This window comes from Phaseolus vulgaris, chromosome 7 (assembly GCF_000499845.2).
Source record: "Phaseolus vulgaris cultivar G19833 chromosome 7, P. vulgaris v2.0, whole genome shotgun sequence".
NCBI lineage: Eukaryota > Viridiplantae > Streptophyta > Magnoliopsida > Fabales > Fabaceae > Phaseolus > Phaseolus vulgaris.
Genome location: NC_023753.2, coordinates 32,839,993 through 32,858,959, shown reverse-complemented (window position 1 = coordinate 32,858,959; position 18,967 = coordinate 32,839,993). Strand labels below are relative to the sequence as shown.

The window sequence follows — 18,967 nt, the reverse complement described above, 5'->3', positions numbered from 1 at the left end:
AAAAAAAATAGTATGAGTTAAGTGGTTTAAAATTTGCAAATCAAAACATCTAGGTGTGTTGGATATTAAGGACTTACATTTATATAAAGTTTTACTATCCAAATGAAAATAGAGGTTTGCAACTAAAAGATCTAGTTTGTGGTGTTAATCATCTTAGAGTCAAAATATGATAATCAAAGACAATGAAGTCAATTCAAAACATCAAGTATGAGTCAATATGGTGAAAAGACCTTAAAAATATATGTGAGATTGATCAAATTGGATAAATAATATCTCACATTTATTTTATAGCATCTATGTCTCTCTCCAAAGTTTTAACTACCAACTTTATAATCTAAATAATTTATAGCTAAGACCTATGTAGCTAATTAAATATCAATTTAAAAATTATTTATTAATAATAGAAACTAATTTAGATATTAATAAATTTTTTAGTCTCTAAATTAATATATAATTTAGTCAATATAATAACTAATTAATTTTTGCCTCTAATATTGATTTCTATTTAAGGATTGTCTAGTTGTGTGGAAGGTGAAAGACAAATTTAGTATTAGATGAAGATGGAGGATAAAGCCTAATTTGGTTTATATAAGAGAGCATCTTGTGTTTTTTTTTTTTTTTTTTTAATATATGAGTTGAAATACTTCTAGTACATTGTACTCCCAATTTATTGAATTTAATGATGAATTTGTCTGAATAAATTTTTTAATAAAAAAAATAAAATATATTAGATACCAAAATAATTAGTTGCAATAGTAACTAAATTAGAGACCGTTTTAGAAACTAAAAAAAATTGGTTTCTAAATTAGTTTTTATTATTGTTAAATAGTTTTTAAATTGATATCTAATTAATAACCAATTATTTAAATTCTAAATTTGGTAGAAAAACGAAACTATTTAGAAACTAAAAATTTATTTATTCCTAAAATGGTCTCTAATTTAGTCACTATAACAACTAATTTTTTTTTTCTAAAATTGGTTTCTATTTCATGATTTTTTTAGTGCTCTAGATAAATTTAAAAAATCAAAATATATAATAAAAAATATTTAAATTTTTAATGAATCATGATTTGATTTCAATTAACATTATATTCTCAATTTTACACTTGTGTTTCTCACACAAAGACGAAGGAATTCTGTTTTTTATCAGCACAAAGAAATTCTTATTCAACCAAGATAAACATTTTTTTCTTCATACAGAAATGAAAACCTTATAAAAGTCAAGCTCAAACGTTAAATCATAAGAAAAAGGATAAATATAAAGTACAAAACTTAATTATCTAGTTTTGTGTGTGCTTTCTTTTTTTTTATAGTTAGAATTGAATTTTTTTAATCATCTATATTACCAAAGTTTGCACTAAAACTCAACATAAATTACTGAGATAAAATTTTCATTTTGTGGTAGAAGAACAATATTAAAAACATGTACTATATATTTGTCTGAAAATAAAAGCAAATACGTAACATGATCTTGACAATTTATATATGATTTAAACTGAAGAAATAACCACATGGGCCCAAACTAAAAGCTCCCCATCATATAAAACTTTCTAAAGAAAAAAGAAATAAATTAAAACGAATGGCAAAAGACATATATTTATTTCTATAATATCTCAACTTGGATCATGATATACAAAAGATGTGGTTTGTGTTTGGAGTTGGAGCAAGAATATGATTTAATGCAGCCTGTTAGGCGCTGTAGCTGACATCATGCAGAATTGTAATAGGCTGCGCAAGAAGACAAAGGTGCAGGTGTGGCAAACTGAATCATTCCTCTCTCTAAGCACCCTCACTCACATGCATGCAAGCTGCAACCTATAATAAACAAATTTTCAAAATCTAACAAAGAAAACCAAAATATTTTTTTCCTCTTTCATTTATAGATGAAAACAAGACCACCAAAACTTACCAATCTCATGCACTACCACTAACATGGGTTTCTCAATTTAACTAACATGCTGATGCACATTAAAGCAAGATCTACTTCTTCAGCTGCCTTACAAAGCTGTGGATTAATGAACCTTAAGTAAGAGTGACCCCATTTGGTTGCACATCTTCACTTCACCAATCTCCACCACCACTCCTGTCAAACACTTTACTGCAACACACCTTCATCTCTCATCCATGCCCTAACCTACTTCTGTAACATCGTTTTCGTAACTTCTGCTCCACCAATATCTGTCAACTTCACCGAACTGAAATCTGCGAGGGATTGACACAAGCCACTCATACTCATAGGCATATTTAGAAGCAACTCAAGCGAGTCCAAAAGGAAAAGGGAAAGAAAATGTATCGTTGGCATTCTCCATGGAAAAAGGAGAAAAGTTTAATTATTTGGTTGTGTAAAAAGCTTTAGTTTTAGTAACAAACACCAAACTTATGAAGTACACATAAAATTAAAGCCAACACATGTTATAGTTCAAGTACTAGGCAACTTTAAAGTTTTCCTTAACTATAACAAAGCCTTTCATATATAGATACGAATCCCTTGTGAATGAAAGATATAATCATAAACGAGTCTACCTTAATTATTTCTTAGATGAAATCCATTAACAATATTTTTATCGAATGTGACTTCTAGATGCCGAAAATATCAGAAACGAAAAAACATTATAAACTCGAATGAAAGGACAAACAAAAATCTTGTCTACTTTAAACGAATTGTTAATTTCCTTTTCTGTGTGGAGGAGTCGTTTTTTCTTTTGGAGACAACCAATGGTCAAGTTGGGTCTCTATAAATTTCCACCTAATCAATACCTTTCAAGCATGAATGTTCCTGCCCATAATGTCCGCTATAGTTAACCTGGACAGAGAAAAAACAGCATCATCTTCATAAGCAAGATTTATTTTCTCTGTTGTAATTAATTCAAGAAAATCACAGGCTTAAGTGTTGAAGGACCACCTTGGGTCTTACACTGCGCGAATTCACAAATGGAAGATTCCAAAGATGGGGGGACATGTGAAGGAGAACCAGCTCAATAGATAAAGAAGGTGGGCTTCTTTGCATTTTTGTGGAATTGAGAAGTCATAATTTTTTCAACAAATCTCTTGCACACTAGTCTTCTATCTTTAAAAAGAGGGCTGTGGCAGCTGTCATGACTAATGACTCATGATACTTGTCACCTCAGAACACTCATTTTCCTTTAGAGATTCAAAAGATTATTAGGATATTAAGGCTGAAAGAACCAAAAACATATCATGGAAAAAGGTTGGATTTGTTGGCTAAAACCATTATAATTAATGTTAAACTAACAAAATGGAAAGTATCTTAAGGTTTTCAGTTTCATCAAAACACTTCTCAAGCAAGAAAAGTATTTCATTGTTCAATCCAAAACCAAATCTGTAGTATAAATATATTTTTAAATGCTTTTTTCTGATAATCATATTATAAAAGTACGAAGCATTAATTCATCTGTGATAATGTAACTTTTTTTAACTACTTTTTTTTATTTACATACTGTGAAACCTTGTGTATTTGTTAGTATTTTCTAACCTTGTGATAATGTATTTGTTATGCTCTTTTTTTTCTTCTATTTTTATATTCTTAATCATCAATTTTTGGGGGATGTTTGGTCAATCTGGATTTATTGGATGCAACAATTAATTCACATTGCCCTTCGGAAAGTATGATTCGTATAAAGTTCATGAAAATTATTTAATATTAATAAAAAAATTGAAAAGGATGGAGAGAAGTTCGAATGAAAAGAGGGGGAATAGGGGGGTATACCCTATAATGCATAACATGCGAACACCAATAAAGTGACATGAGGCAGCATCATTTTCATGGAAATGGTACGTCTTAATCCAAGTTTGAAAACTTAAGCAAATTTATTATCCTAACGTGGAAGAAAACACGACCTCAAATCATGAGCTTATCTATTTCATCATTTTTAAGCGAATTAGTATGATAGTTTTCCTTAATAAAAACAAAGTAGAAGGGTATCCAAATAATAATCATGACCAAAGTGAACATAATTATTTAGCAAATATCATGATATTTCAATGTGACAACTATTTATATTTGTATATTATAATTCTCTTGATCATTGTTTGTTTGTATACAATTATGAATGAATAAGAGAAACTGCTTCAACAAAACTGACAAAAAAGGAAGTTTATTAATTTAAAAGAAACAAATTGCAGGATATTATAACTAGTGGTGGATCCTTAAGATACATGAGAGTGTTCATTTATGGTTTCCATAATTTGTAGATGAAATTTAATTAAGGTTAATGACGTAGAGGAATCTTATTAACCACAAGGATTGAGGAGAGGGCCCAAACATTTTGAGAGTTAAATGTATGAGTTTGTTGCCGCTGATCTGGTCCCCAATAAAGCTAGTTACTTTGCCACAGCTCACAGCTATGTGATCAACTTTTTTTATTTTATACTTTTTTGTTTTTAATGGGAAAACTTTAGTGCCACCTTAATCCTAATCCTCCTAAATCATTGAGACCACCATACCAGCTCATGTGATACAGTCTGTCAAACATCTATGTTTCTGCTTTTTTCTGTGCAAAACTAGTTGTTCTTCTTCCTAAAGTTGAACTGGCTTTCCTTCTTTTCCTGGAGTTGTTGCCAACCAAATTATTCCTCTCACCACTTACTTTCTTTATTTCTTTCTCCACCTGAACTTCTCTAAACACTCTCAGGGCCATCAGCTTCAATTTCCCATCATGGCTACAGAGGCTGCTGCATCTCATCATGCTTCTGCTACTGATAAGGTCTGTTCATTTTAATTTTCTCACTTTCAAAGTTTTTATTCCTGATGATCTTCAACTTTTTCTCTAGTATCTGTGTCACCTTTCATATATATGGTTTTTTATGTTTCTTTCTTGGAGTATTCAGTTGCTAAACTGTGAGCAATTTTGTGATTTGTTTTTAAACTTACTATACGCATGAGTTTATTTTCATCAGAGAATTCACGAGCATGGGGAAAAGTAAAAAAAAAATTGTTCTGTTTTGCCACTTCATTTCTCAACTCTTTTTTCATATTCAATCGCAATAGATTATTAAGGATTTGCATAATAGCTTTCAAAGAAAAGAAAAAATTGTATTCATGTATTTAAAAAAAATTAAAAGTGGCCTCGTGAAAGTGCATACCTTCAAAATTTGTGAAAATGAAAAAGGAAATTAATTTGATCAACATCTGTTCTCATTCTAGAAAATAAACCTGTTATATACCACAGCCGGATCTAGAAAATAAGTATTGTGAGGCAAAAAGATATATAATTAAAAAAATTATATTTCTAGTTAATTTGATTTGCCTCGACTAAATTTATAGTTCTGCTAATAGTTTTTCTTACATATAAAAGTTTTAGAATTTTCATAATGTTAAACCAACGGAAGTTTGAGACCAAAATGTCGTAAAGTTTTGTGAATAATGTTTCCTTAGTAATATGTCTCACAAGTAACAATAAAGTTAACGCTGCACATTTTAATAATAAGAAATTTATGCTTATTTGTATAGCCTAAAGGGATAAACTGGAATAAAAATTTGCTGTACTTTTTCAAACTCTAAATTTAAAGTTAGGATATTCTTCAAATAACTCTGGACATTATTTAAGGTTATTTTGTATATAAAAAATTATTAACATCTTTATTAATAAAAAAAATTTAAGGTGGTGAATAAAAAAATTAAAGAGAATCAAACATTTGTAAACCAAATAAAATTGTGTGCTAGCTAAAACACTCTTGCAACATGCCTCCCCACTTTTTCCATCATTGCCTGTGGTAGATTGTTATGCAAGATAATTAGATACCTTTCGATAAGCAGATGACAGATCAAGGTACCGCCACTGTTGCCATAGCATTTATGACAGATAAAGTTGTGTCCTGTAGATATTTATATTAAAAAACAAGTTTATGAACATGATGTGCATTATTTCCCAGTAGTTTAAATTCTACTTGTTTCGTACTTTGATATTTGTAGTTCCATTCCTAATTTGTTAATGCTTAAGAGTGTCTTCAGTTGAAACTCAATTTAATCATCAATGCCTTTTCATCTTTATTATATAGCAATACGTGAAGAAGGAAAAGGACGAAGCCATTGCACAAATGATCACTTCTTTAGCCAATGAAGATGAAGTCAAGCGTGACAAGCCTGAGGATGCCCCTTCATCTAAGATAGAAGATGACAAGACTCCTTCATCTAAGACAGAAGAAATTGACAAGCCTGAGGATAACCCTTCAACCAAGATAGGAGATGACAAGCTTGAGGAGACACCTTCAACTAAGACAGAAGATAAGGTGAAGGAGGAGCTTGCTGCATTAGAGGCTTCTGCTGAAGATAGTCTGAACCATGACAAGGTTGAGGATGCACAAAGTTCAACACCAACTCCAACAGAAGAAGGTGATCACAAGGTTGAACCTCCTGTTGCAGTAGAAAACACTGAAAATTCACTGCCATCAGATGCAACTATTGCTGCCGAAGATAAAGTAAAGGAGGAGAAGGAAGTGGTTCCTGACTCGCACACTATCAGTGATGTTGAACCAGTTCGTGATGCAGCCAATTCCCAGCCAGATGTGGCACCATCCACAGAATCCACTGTGGAAGAAACACCGCCACAGCAACTAGAAAATGAACCTGTGGAAACAGATGAAGAGAAACAAGCACAACCCGAGACAGAAGACATTCCAGAAGCATCAACTGAAACTATTGAAAAAAACACAGATGACACTAATCCTCCGACAGAATCAGAAGGAGAGGTGGTGAAAGAGACTCAAGTTTTGGAAACAAGTACCCGAGTGGAAGAGAAGCTTGGACCTGTGGCTACACAAGTGGGAGAAAAAACAGAAGAAAAAGAATTCCATGAGGCTGAGCAACCAAGCACAATTGCAGTACCTGAACCGGCAGCTGATGCCGAAGAGAAACCGAGTGAAACCGTAGAGGAAAAAGCAACAGGACCCTCAGAAGATGTGGTGGAAGACACCGATAAATCTGAAACGGGACCCACGGAAACAGTGGAGGCAGAACTTGTGGTTACTGAAGTGAATGAAAACCAGAAAGAACCAGAGCAATCATTAGAACAAAGGGAAGATGAGAAACCAGACACATCTGCATTTCCTGAACAATCAACAGAAACAAGTGATGCCATAGAGGAAAAACCAAGAGAACTAGAATTTGAGGCAGAGGTATTGAAAGAGACTAACAACTTTGAAACAGAGAAAGCAGAACCATTGCCCGCTAAATTTGATGAAAGCCACATTGAAACAGAGAAAGCAGAGCCAGTGGCTGCGAAAGTTGATGAAAGCCAAAGTGAATCAGGAAAACAAGAGGAAGAAGAGCAGCTTAAGACAGCTGTTCCCGAAGCAGAAGCTGAAAGTGCAGAGCAACAAAGCAGTACTGAGAAGGTGAAAGACACTGGCAACTCAGACGCAGTTCCTGAAAAAATAGAGAAACCAGAACCTCAGTCAATTGAAATGGAGGAAAAGCCAAGAGAACAGCTACAAGTAGATGAGGAAGGTGCGGAAGCTTGTAAGGACGTGGAGAATAAGCGAGAAATTGTGATTGAGACTGCCAAGACTGAAGGAACTTCAGATGACCTGATCAAGGAAGAGAAAACTGATAAAGAGGAGGAAACTAGCCTCACTGTAAATGCTGCGCAAGTTTTATCAAATGAGGAACCTCAATCAAATCTTGCGGAACCTTCTCTTGAAGTGGTGCTTGAGGCTTCTAAGAGTGAAGGAACTTCAGATGACACGGTCAAGGAAGAGAAAACTGACAAAGAGGAGGAAGCTAGCCTCACTAGAGATGCAGCACAAGTCTCATCACATGAGGAACCTCTAGCAAATCTTGTGGAACCTTCTCCTGAAGTTGTGCTTGAGATCTCCAAGAGCGAAGGGACTTCAGATGACACGATCAAGGAAGAGAAAACTGACAAAGAGGAGGAAACTATCCACACTGAAAATGCTGCACCAGTTTCACCAAATGAAGAACCTCAAGCAAATATTGTGGAACCTTCTCCGGTAGTAGCAGAAAAGGTTGTTGAAGAGGATGACAATAAAGAACCTCAAGCAAATATTGTGAAAACTGACAAAGAGGAGGAAACTAGCCACACTGAAAATGCTGCACAAGTTTCATCAAATGAAGAACCTCAAGCAAATATTGTGGAACCTTCTCCTGAAGTAGCAGAAAAGGTTGTCGAAGAGGACGACAAAAAAGAATCAATCACTACTGATGTGATTGAAGGGGTACCAAATCAAGTGGATAGCATCATACAAATTCCAGAACCAGCCTCCATTGATCAGGGAGCTAAACCTAACTTAAAAGAAGATTTTGTGGAGGAAAAGGTTGATGTTGCCGCAAATGATGATGACAAAAAGGAACCTGAAGCACCCAAGGCTGTCACTGGATCTTCAGCAGAGGAAGAGGCTGGAAGCAGAAAAGTTGAGGAACAGAATGAGACAAAAACAGCAACAACTGAAGTAGCAGAGAGTGTGATGGTAGAGAACGTAAAAGGTGATGATATCTCGGTAGTTGATGACAAGAAGGAACGGAACAGTGACACAAAGGTGGAAGAAATCTCTAGAGCTGTAAGTGAACCTGTTAGAGAAACATTGGCATCCAAATTTGAAGAAAAAGAAGAGGAATCTGTTGAACCTGGAGTGGATAACTTAGAAAAAGAACAAGCTGTGGAGCCTTTGAAAACTGAGGTTCAAGCCACCAAGGAGGGTGACGCAATAAAAACATCCAAGGACCTTCCAAAAGAAACTCCAGCCAAGCCAGCTCAAAAGCAATCAAATAACATTATATCAAAGGTTAAACAGTCACTGGTGAAAGCAAAGAAAGCTATCACTGGCAAATCTCCTTCCTCCAAGAACCTTTCCTCGGAGGCCAAGGGCGACATTAAAGTCAAATAATGGAACTGAGTGAACAAGTTTGCAGCATTTACTTATTTGCTTTATTTTTCATTGTCTTGGTGCATCGCACTGTAGCATATAAGTTGGTTTTTATACATCGTAATTTTCTCCTGAATTTGTTTGAATGCCAAAAGGTGTGCAGAGTGTAGTGTATATAGAAGATCTAGGCCATGATTTAGGCAGTGCTGTAAAATTTGATTGTTTTGTTCTGTATTATTCTTTTGGATAATTTGCATTGTGTTTTTGTTTGCTGTTGATAAACGAGGAAAGCAATTTTAACTTTTTGAGCAAAGTTTACATGTTTGTACCTTTTGTAAAAAGACCTCATAATGATCTAGTTTTTATAGGTTATTACAGAACTGTTTCAAGGTGCTTTCGCAATCATAATCGGTTTCTCCTTCACTACGATAATGTATTCAAAATCTACGTTCTCAACCATTGATGGTAACTGGTATGTATGGGAGGTAACAGATTAATATGATCGGAGACCAACCAATCTACTAATATTAATTTTCAAATAAATCTTTACGAACTGCTGAAATACTTAGAAGCACTAGAACAGTAATCTGCATATTAGTGCTCCTATTGTGCCCATTTTCATTATTTTTGCGGGGCTAGGAGGGTGAGAAAATAGATGCCAAGGGCAAAGAAAAAAAACTATTATTTCATTAAACCAAAGAATCACTGTGATAGATATGATCAAACACTTGAATACATATTTGTAATAATATATCAAAATTCTACTCCAATTGATTGAAAAGGTTGCTAAATGGATGTACAAATGAGTTGCACCTCTTAGGATATTACAAAATCCGTGCAATTTCGGGAGTCCGGAAATTAGGATTCAGTAGTTACTGTGATAGGGTTAACCTCAATGACTCTGAAGTATCCTGTGTGGTAATCTGCAGCAAGATTAAGACTCACATTTTCTAAAATTTCAATCAGGCACGGTATTATTCTGGATCATAACCTACAAGAACAACTCAACAGTAAATCTGTATGAGGCTTTGAACACGTGTATGCGCACAGTGATAGATATTCAGAAGATTTACCAAACATGACGTTATCTGCGGGGACAAGGATTAACAGCTCCATTGGCATTAGCCTCAGAGGTATGACCGCTACTTTGAACCAAAGCAGATTGGTCAAATTGAACAACAGCTGCCTCACTCTGGCATAACAAAAATGGAGAACACAAACATGAAGAGATGAGTAGGAGAAAGGAAGCAGAACATGAAATGAAAATTAATCATGGAGACCTGGATGCACAAATACTTGTGCTAGAAGAACACATTAATTTTTATTTCAACCTTTGCCTTTTGTTTATTACATGTTTCTTTCGGTTTCTAAAATTGAGAATGTCCGATCAAACCATAAATTCTATACTTATCAAAGTTGACCTCTGGTGCACCTTCTTCTAGAAGTAATATCAATTAAATAACTAGAACAATTCATTAGATAAGAATGGTGGTTTCAGGTGATCTAGAATGACTAGTAACAGAATACACAAGGGCAGAAATGGAGTGCAATAGGCTTTTCACTTTTTAATCTTGTCCAGGGAAGCAAGTGCATAAGAAGATTTGGCAGAACTTTCAGAATGATTTAGTAATATTTGCAATTATACTTGATAACTGAATACCATGTAGGGTGTTGTTAATACTTCCATGCATCACTGTTATAATTAAATCAACGAAATAAATTGTTTGTGCTGAACCTATATCATGAGATTAATTTATGTAAAAACTCTAGAAATCTGTCCGTAAACATACATGTGTAGGCATCTGACTTGTTGAGTCGCGGCCACCAGTGCTTTGCTTAAGTAGTGGGCCAACATTTGGCATTTGATCCTTTAAGCCAGATGCAGAAGCTGAATCCACGGTTTCAACAAGTCCTGATGATCCACAGGCATGTAGCCCCAGAGCTGGTGAATTCATGATAGGTCCTCCTGAAAAAGGCAACGTGGGAGCTCGCGGCATTGGCATGGGATGTCCTTGTCCAGGAAGCCCAAGCCCTGGAAGATTTGATCTGGCCATCTCATGTAAAGCAGTAGGTCCAGACATATGGGCAAGAGGGATATGACTTCCTTGCATCTGGGGCATCTGGGGCACCTGAATCATAGGGAATCTTAAAGATCCACCATTCATGTCAGGCATTCCCACCCCATAACCCATACCATATCCCATATGCATGCCAACACCCACAGGTGTAAATGGAGCCATATGTGGTGCATGCATGTGCTGCATTCCTGCAGGTAACATCATTGGAGGCATATATAAACCAGCTCCCATTGACATAATCTGCATAAGAAGACAGGAAGCAATCTCACACCACAAGTATATCATATATGATCAGAAAATTTTAAGCAAAGCCAGAGGGCTAGAAACATTACTTGAACTTGGAGCTGAAGTGTTTTAAGATACTCAATTGCCTCGTCCAGCATTGAGGCTTTATCCACCTATTATAATAGATACGAAGTCAGAAAACCAAAGTAAATGGAATCGAGTATCAAGTATATAAGAATATGCATACAAAGTATATAGTAGTTTATGTGCATATTCAAACTGAGGATTTAAATCCTGTAAACAAAATGCCTAACTTCAGGTTGGTTTTATGGATCTTAGGTTGTAACTTCTGATAAACCTTCCTCATTCCATGATCTTAAAAAGTTTTTCGGTTGTCCAAAAAAATGCAAAAATAGATAAAGCCAAGCCAACCTTATTGCAATTTGGAATGAGTTCTTGCAACGCACGCATCTTCTCGTTGATTCTGTCTCTTCGCCTCTGTATGACAAACTATAATCAGAAATGCCCTAAACAGAGACTCGAGGGAAAATGTGTTCTATAAGTAATACTAAAAAGATAGAAGTAGGTCTTGCTAACCCTTTCAGATAGATTATGCACTTCAGCTGCACGGGTTCTCTTGGAACCTGCACCTCCACGCCCTCCAGCTGCCTTTTTAACACCCGCTGATTCTTCTTCAGCATCCTTCATGTAAATTGTCTTCTTGATTATTGGAGGGGAATTATAAAATAAGTAAGGAAACAATTAAACAAATAAAACACTGTAAATATAAGACTTTAACTTACTTCACTATGGCACTCAGATTCATCGGTGTCTTTTTTTTTTCGCTTCAAATTTTGATTTGGCTCATCTGAACCTCTGTCTGCACCGTTGCCAGAGCAAACAGAGGAAGAGGCTACTGCTGCCTCCATACTTTTTTCAGTAGTTGTCTGCCCTTTAGCACCACTGTCACCAAGAACTTGATCGGCAATTTGGTCAATCTTAGTGGAACTCTCATTACAAGCAGGCTCTGACTGCTTAGAAAGTACTGCATTCTGTTCAACAGCTTTCGACAGTGAAGTGTTCAAATCGGTCCTGGACCTAGATTGATCCACAACCTGCTGACAGTGCATGGTCAGTTCCTTCGAACATTCACCACTTGAATCAATAACAATTGATTCAGGAGGATTGCTGCTAGTTGCAGCTGCACCGTTATTCTTAATTTCCATACTGTCTGGTCTTGCTGAAGACAAACCAGATTTCAAGCCAATGTTCTGAAGATTAGCTCTTACCATTGCGGCAGGCCTAGCGAAATGGGAGAAATTCATTATGGTGGAACTGGAACCATTGCCAGGCAGAGGTGGCTCTTGCTTCTTCCCCTTTGGGCTAGAAAAATCACTTGAGGAAGATAGAAAATTGGTAATTTCGCCATAAGTGGCATCCTGGTTTGCATTACTAGTATTGTTATTTTCAGTTATATCTGACGCTCTGGATCTTGAAGATACAAAAGATGTTTGACAATGATGCAATGATGGAGGGTATAACTGACTGGTGCTAGATTTGGGTCCGGTACTCTCAACCTGTTCAGCTGAAGAACCCTTGAAAGCATTCTCATGTTCTTCAGAAGTTTTATGAGAATCCCTCAAAGCCACATTGGTATGACTTTTTTTATCCAATAGAGTAAAACTAGTTGAGGTAGCGAGGAAATCAGAACCATAGTCATGTTGCAAAGAACCATCCATTGCTGCGTAATCAAACCAAGGTAACACATCTTCGTCTTGACAGAAATCAATTTCACGGGACGGCACCGACATTGAAATTTCACTCAATCCAGAGTCTAAATCTCTAAATTTTCCCATCTTGCTGGCACCACATCCTACATCTTTGTCTCTACCCTTTGGACTGTGAGATGGTAAGCAGTGAGATGGCAAACTTCTGCAAGATGGGCTCCTTCTAACCCTACTAGACTGACCCTGGCTCGAAATCTGACCATTCTCCCAAACTAGCTCAAAAAAATCATTCTCAGGTCTACACATCCAATTTAAAACCAAAAAAAGCAGGGTTAAGAAATAAATAAACAAAAGAATAAAATTCCAATTCAAACACATAAGTGAAAAGCTTGCAACAGCCTATGCTAATGAACTTACGAGGAACATTGATCAGATGCACGTGTGCCGTTATTCTCTGTACCAAGCTTCTCTCTAGCCAGACGGTATAACTCATACAGAGGCATGATGATGATGATGAATCAAACGATCCGCAAAACCGAAGTACCCAAACCAGAAAGGCTTTAAATTAAATTAAGGCACTCAGTCCCCCTAATGCTGCTTCCAACATACTCTAGTAAAGTGGGAAACCATAGGAATCCAAATGAGGTTGGAAGACATAGAAGAAACCTGACGTAACCCACCCTACTCTTAATATGGTATGATTATAAAAGGAAAAGAAACAAGCTTACACTTAACATTACATCACAGCGGCAATAATTTACGAAACTAAAACCCTTTTATTTTAATATCTCAAGTCCTTATCAGGGAGAAACAAAACTTCAATACATAATTAAATTAATAAAACAGCATCAGTCAAAAAAGAAAATACTTTAACAACTTCAATGTATGTATATAAGTATATATCATGCACAAACCTTGCAAAGTATAGTAAGGAACTTTAAAAGATTCGAACTTATTTGTCTTCTTTTCTTTCTTTTTATTTTTTCCCTAATCAGCTGCATTCAGGTTGGCAAATACAACCAGCCAGTTGCGTTCCATCGACAATAGAGTCGCCGATTGTAGGCTGAGATCATGGAAACCCATGTAACTCCAATAATTTCGCGATGAAACCCAGTGAAATCTTCTTAAATGGGCACCCAAAAAGATACGAAATTTTTGGAAACCATTAGGTCCTCGAGAATAGAGACCAACGAGGTATTCCTAATCCAAATGCAACAACACTACTGTTAGAGTGGGAGTAATAATTCCCAATCCGCACAACCACTGGGTAGTATCAAAAAGTAATCTTTCAGGCCTAAGAGACTGTGTCTAAGCTAGGAGAAAGAGAAGACCCAAAATTTCAGAAGACCCAAAGGAACGCAGAAAGCGGCGAAAGATTTGCAGAGGCAATGCAGACGAAAGCTGTGTCTAGCAGTGACACAAATGAGACAGACAGGAACATAAAGAGAGAGTGCGAAATTCAGGGGTGTCTAAGCTCTAACCATGGTTTAGTCACAAAGTTGTCGTGGTTTAAGTTTCTGGAACCCTTCCAGAACCACACGGTCACCCTCCTCTTAAGCGAGTGGATCACACGCTCCTCTTGTTTGGGGTTTTCCCCCTCAGAAATACTTAAATGCAATCTCTGGAGTACTGTGGTGTTATTTAAAGTAAATTAAAATTTCATCTTATAAACTATGATGATAATTAATAAAAAATTTATCACGTAGATAAAACTTTAATTTTAATCAAAGATTAACAAATAAATAAAATGTTAAATTTCCTATAATTTTTGTTTTAATAAAATCGCAAAAAACATACTACTTTGTTATTGATTAAAATCCATTAAAAATACATATCTTATTTTTTATTAAATAGAGTTTGCTATAATTTCATAAATAACAACCAACACCAAAAATATTATTCAATGATGGGTAGGTTTGCCATATTGTGACACCACACGAAGATAGGAGGAGGATGTGTCTGTCGTTCTGCGTGTCTGCATTCTGTGTACTTAGAAGGAAAGTATCATCTTCCATGTTTTGTGTTTTGTATATATTATCTTAGCGAAATTGGGTAAGTGAGGATGTGTATGAGTGCATCCATAATGCAACCAACAGAATCATATCCATATCATTATAACCTGTTTGGGCAATGACAGTCTTTGAAGTAGATAATCTTGAAAAATAAAACTCAAATCAAATCCCTGCTTAGCAAAAGATTAACAAAGTCATTGACTTGATGATCGCCTTTTAAGAATTTCCGAATTGACAAAAAGTGCAGTCTTTCTGATTGCTCGCCATTGCAATGATGCCAGAAGAGGAGTGGTGTCATTTTCTATGTTTGTTTGAGTTTTGGATTTGTTGTTTGGAAGAATGATTTGAAATTATAAGAAAGGGTTAAAGTGGTTTAATTAATGGCAGTTTTGTTAAATATATAATTGAAAGGCACTTTGTGAATTGTGATGAGGTAGAATCTAAGAAATTGGTAACCCTTTAGTTGGTTTTATTGCATGTGGTCCCTTTATTTTAAATGTGACTGGGATCTCCTCGTGCTGTTTGTTTTGAGCTTATGGTACGGAGGTCCAAGGATGCGTTTTATTTTTCATCCAACTAACTAGATTAGTATTAGAATTAGTAACATATGATGAAGTAATTAGATTGAGTGTAGGGACCACCTAAGCAGCCCATAAAAAGAATTAGAACAAAGAAAGAGGAACAAAAAGTGGATTAAGGAAGGGATTGGATGTGTGGTTGTGTGTTTGAAATAAAAAGAAGAAGAAAAAAAGAATGCAATGGTGGGGTCCATTAGAGTTAGAGAGTATGGAGGAAGGTGAATATGGTTGATGGTTGAAGTATTTTTTATTATCATGGGGAATGAGCAACGTCCACTTGGACCCTTCCACACCTGGTTTGGGATTTGGCTCCATCCATGTGGACCTTCTATCTTTTTTCTGGTGCATTGCATTTGAATTTGAATTTGAATTTGCATTTGCATTTGCATCTTCCATTTTTTCAATAATACTATTATTATGCTATTTAATGGACCTGCTGAACCTCACCAAACATTGCTCATTATATCCCAACCATGAGCAGTGCACGTGCCTTTCACGTGCGCTGTTGAAATTCACGAGACACGCACGTTGGTTTCTTCTTTTCTTTCTTTTGCTGTTTTTGGAAGTCACATAGAATCATGTGTCACTCCTTCCTTCGAAAAGAGGACACGATTTTGGTCCTCTGCCAACTGCAATAGCCACCTTAATTCGAGTAATGCGTAAGATGTTTTTGTCATTATTGTTTTGCAGGTCTGCTCTGCAATTCGCAGCCATATGTATCTATATAAGGTAAGACGCCACAGCTGATTGTGTCGACACAACTTGGGTTTCTTCCTTTCCAACCTTATCATCAATTTCACATTTTTTTTTATCTCCATCTTTTCATTCTTTATTCCCTGTTTCATTTTACAGAAAAGATAAAAAGGAAAATTCCAATATTTAATCATTCTGTACCAGAGAACTAGATCAAATTCAAATTTGCTGATTTTTCATATTGTTTCTCAATAAAATAAAGAAAATTATTATTTTTCCTTACTCTTCTTTCAAATAAACCATCAAGATTGCTCAAATTATGATGCAACGTTTTGGAACCATTATGCAACATTTAGATAGATATTGGGAGAATTGTAATCAAATTAGAAACTTATGTTTGGTATGTTTCGTCAAAAGTTTGGAAAGGAGAAAATTGAATACTTGTGAAACGAAAAAAATATGTTAAATCTATTATACTTCTGTATTTGGAAATAGAGAATAATTCATGGATGTGATTTTTCTAAATGTTTTTAGTTTTAGCTTTTTGTACTGATATGACCGACTAATAGGTTGACGTGGTTCGGTCTTCCTGATCGAGTTGACCAAGACACCCACGGACAGTCAGGCCAACCGACACGTTCAACACCAAGGTCAGTGAAGCTAAACTACCATTAAGAATTAGATAATGCAACCATAAGTGTGATCTATTCCACTAATCGGACCCAACAAGGTAAGTTCATTAAAATAATATAAATACATACATTCCAAGGAATAAGGTACGTCATTATTATTGTACACACGTCCGAGCGTCGGAGTGCCTTCTACAGGTACTTCTCCCATTTGGCATTCATCCGAGACTGAGAGGTGAAGGAGTAGCGTGAAGATCGAAAGGATCACAGTAAAACCCCAACAACCTGCTCGAAGGAAGGAAATTCAATAGTTCTTTAGGTCTCATCTTCCTAGCAAAAACTGTTTATATTTCACCTTTTCAAACTTTTTGAATTCAATATTCTTAATGAGATTATTCAACCTTATTTTTATCTTCACCTACATGTTCATTCAAAGTATTTTTTCCTTGAGTTTTCCATGTTTTACTAATTTTTTAATAAGATTATTTAACTCTAAGTATTCTTCTATAAGCCTTCTCTATCTTTCACTCTCCATAAATTTTACAAAACTCGTTCAAAGAATTAATTAGAAATTATCAAATAACTCGAAGACTTATAAAATAATTTAAACTAAATAATAATAATAAATACATTAATTTTTACATGCATAAATGGTTTAGTTCATGTTTATTCTTTATTTAAAGTTATTTCTATTATAATCAAATCAAACTCAACTCAACCATTTATTTAGTAATTATATTTTGTTAAACTAGAATAGTGTTCAAATATTAACCTTTTTCATAATTTTTTTTATCGATAATAAAAAATAAATAAATATGAATCATTTTAGGGGTGATTCAAGCCTTAAACAAAAACTCACTCATAATCTTCATCAGAAGGCTTACTCTAAAGTCTGTCAAAACAGAACTCTCCTAACTAATCCAAAGGAAGAAATATAGGGAAAACAGTCAAACAGCTTGAATGAATACGTCATAAGATCATCTTCATACAAACCAACGGATCTATGCACCAATCAGAAAAGAAAAAAAATTTCAAACTGTGACTTGGATATACTCATGACTAAGTCTTTAATTGAACCAAAGCAAAAGCTTTCAGCTCCCCCGTTAAAAGTAATCATATTTCTATGCTTACAAACCTCGTTAATTACTGCTATCCAAACAACTCTTCCCCGAATCAGACACGTTACTCATCTTAAATTAAAAAAAAATTAACAATAAAACGTTGTAAAACACGAGTACAATCGAAGATGTAACAATTGGTAGTACAAAATTATTAGTTTTATTTTTCTAAAGAGGAAATTGAAAGTACTAAAATATTTAGGATTGACAGTTTATTCTTTTTTGCATGGTTGGGGTATAGCATATGCTTACTGGAAACAAAGAAATTCCATCCACTGTGACAGAATGTGAAGCAAAAGAGGGGATAATGTTAATAAATGGTCAGCTGTTAAATTATTAAACAAGAGGCCGTACCCAGGGACGGATCTATTTCATGCCAGAGACTAACTAATTTACTTTTTGATTACTTTATTTCAAAATGTCTTTTATGATTTTCAATCATTGAGTTTTAAAATTAATGTTTTTTCAAATTTAACTGCTTATAAAAGTTGAGCTTAACGATCAGAATCGCATCCTTTAAATCATGTATATTAAACTTTAGGGTTTAAATCATGTATATTAAACTTTAGGTTTAGGGTTTAGGCTGATAAAAAAAAATTATATTAAACTTTAATAAAATTCACATGATATTCTGACTAAGGTAAAATTAAGCATGCGCTTATTAAATTTCAAATATGAATATTTTTAATATATTATCAAATTGTGAGTAATTATGTTAGTTTAAATTAGTTTATTTTGTAATAGATACTTAAATAAAATGTACTCAATTGTTGATATTTTCTAATTCGTTAAAATATGTATTGAATAAAAAATATTATCAATAATGAAATGATGGTATTATAGACAAAATTTCATGGTCGTGTTTTATTTGATAATGTTGTCGTAATTTATATTCTGAAACATATAAATTTTGATCTTGAAAAATAAATGTTTGAGTTTAGGCCAATCGAATTATATAAGTCCAAACATATAAAACTTATTCATGTCCATTTCTTACTAAGTTCCATACTTTTTAGGCTTTGATTGTAAAAGAGATGTGATTAGTTGTTTCATTGTATTGGTTATA

At 34.6% G+C, this 18,967-nt stretch overlaps 2 protein-coding genes and 2 long non-coding RNA genes across 13 annotated transcripts; 2 read left to right on the top strand and 2 right to left on the bottom strand.

Annotated features, from left to right (window-relative positions):
- Positions 1-1,415: 1,415 nt before the first annotated feature.
- On the bottom strand, positions 1,416-2,469 carry LOC137830126 (uncharacterized). Its single transcript, XR_011084158.1, has 2 exons — positions 1,910-2,469; positions 1,416-1,815 (listed from the first exon to the last, which is right to left on the bottom strand). It is a non-coding gene; the product is annotated as an uncharacterized lncRNA (long non-coding RNA).
- Positions 2,470-2,762: 293 nt separating this feature from the next.
- On the top strand, positions 2,763-9,141 carry LOC137830123 (uncharacterized). 2 transcript variants are annotated; one of them, XM_068637276.1, is made up of 3 exons: positions 2,763-2,991; positions 4,653-4,724; positions 6,019-9,141. In XM_068637276.1, exons 2-3 carry the CDS (start codon positions 4,677-4,679, stop codon positions 8,860-8,862), a joined length of 2,892 nt encoding a protein of 963 aa, XP_068493377.1. In that variant the 5' UTR covers positions 2,763-2,991; positions 4,653-4,676; the 3' UTR covers positions 8,863-9,141. The 2 variants fall into 2 exon arrangements, with proteins under 2 accessions (XP_068493377.1, XP_068493376.1); XM_068637275.1 differs by lacking the exon at positions 2,763-2,991 and having other exon boundaries at positions 3,920-4,724.
- A 366-nt stretch (positions 9,142-9,507) lies between these two features.
- LOC137830124 (transcription factor PIF3-like) lies at positions 9,508-14,456 on the bottom strand. Of its 9 annotated transcripts, none has more exons than XM_068637279.1 (9): positions 13,786-14,456; positions 13,289-13,481; positions 11,948-13,169; positions 11,742-11,861; positions 11,577-11,642; positions 11,252-11,317; positions 10,632-11,159; positions 9,915-10,033; positions 9,508-9,832 (listed from the first exon to the last, which is right to left on the bottom strand). In XM_068637279.1, exons 2-8 carry the CDS (start codon positions 13,372-13,374, stop codon positions 9,926-9,928), a joined length of 2,196 nt encoding a protein of 731 aa, XP_068493380.1. In that variant the 5' UTR covers positions 13,375-13,481; positions 13,786-14,456; the 3' UTR covers positions 9,508-9,832; positions 9,915-9,925. The 9 variants fall into 9 exon arrangements, with proteins under 9 accessions (XP_068493380.1, XP_068493384.1, XP_068493387.1 ...); XM_068637283.1 differs by having other exon boundaries at positions 11,742-11,846; XM_068637286.1 differs by having other exon boundaries at positions 9,508-9,764; positions 11,742-11,846.
- A 1,594-nt stretch (positions 14,457-16,050) lies between these two features.
- On the top strand, positions 16,051-17,200 carry LOC137828198 (uncharacterized). The gene is made up of 3 exons (XR_011083835.1): positions 16,051-16,190; positions 16,724-16,804; positions 16,982-17,200. It is a non-coding gene; the product is annotated as an uncharacterized lncRNA (long non-coding RNA).
- The last annotated feature ends 1,767 nt before the right edge of the window (positions 17,201-18,967 follow it).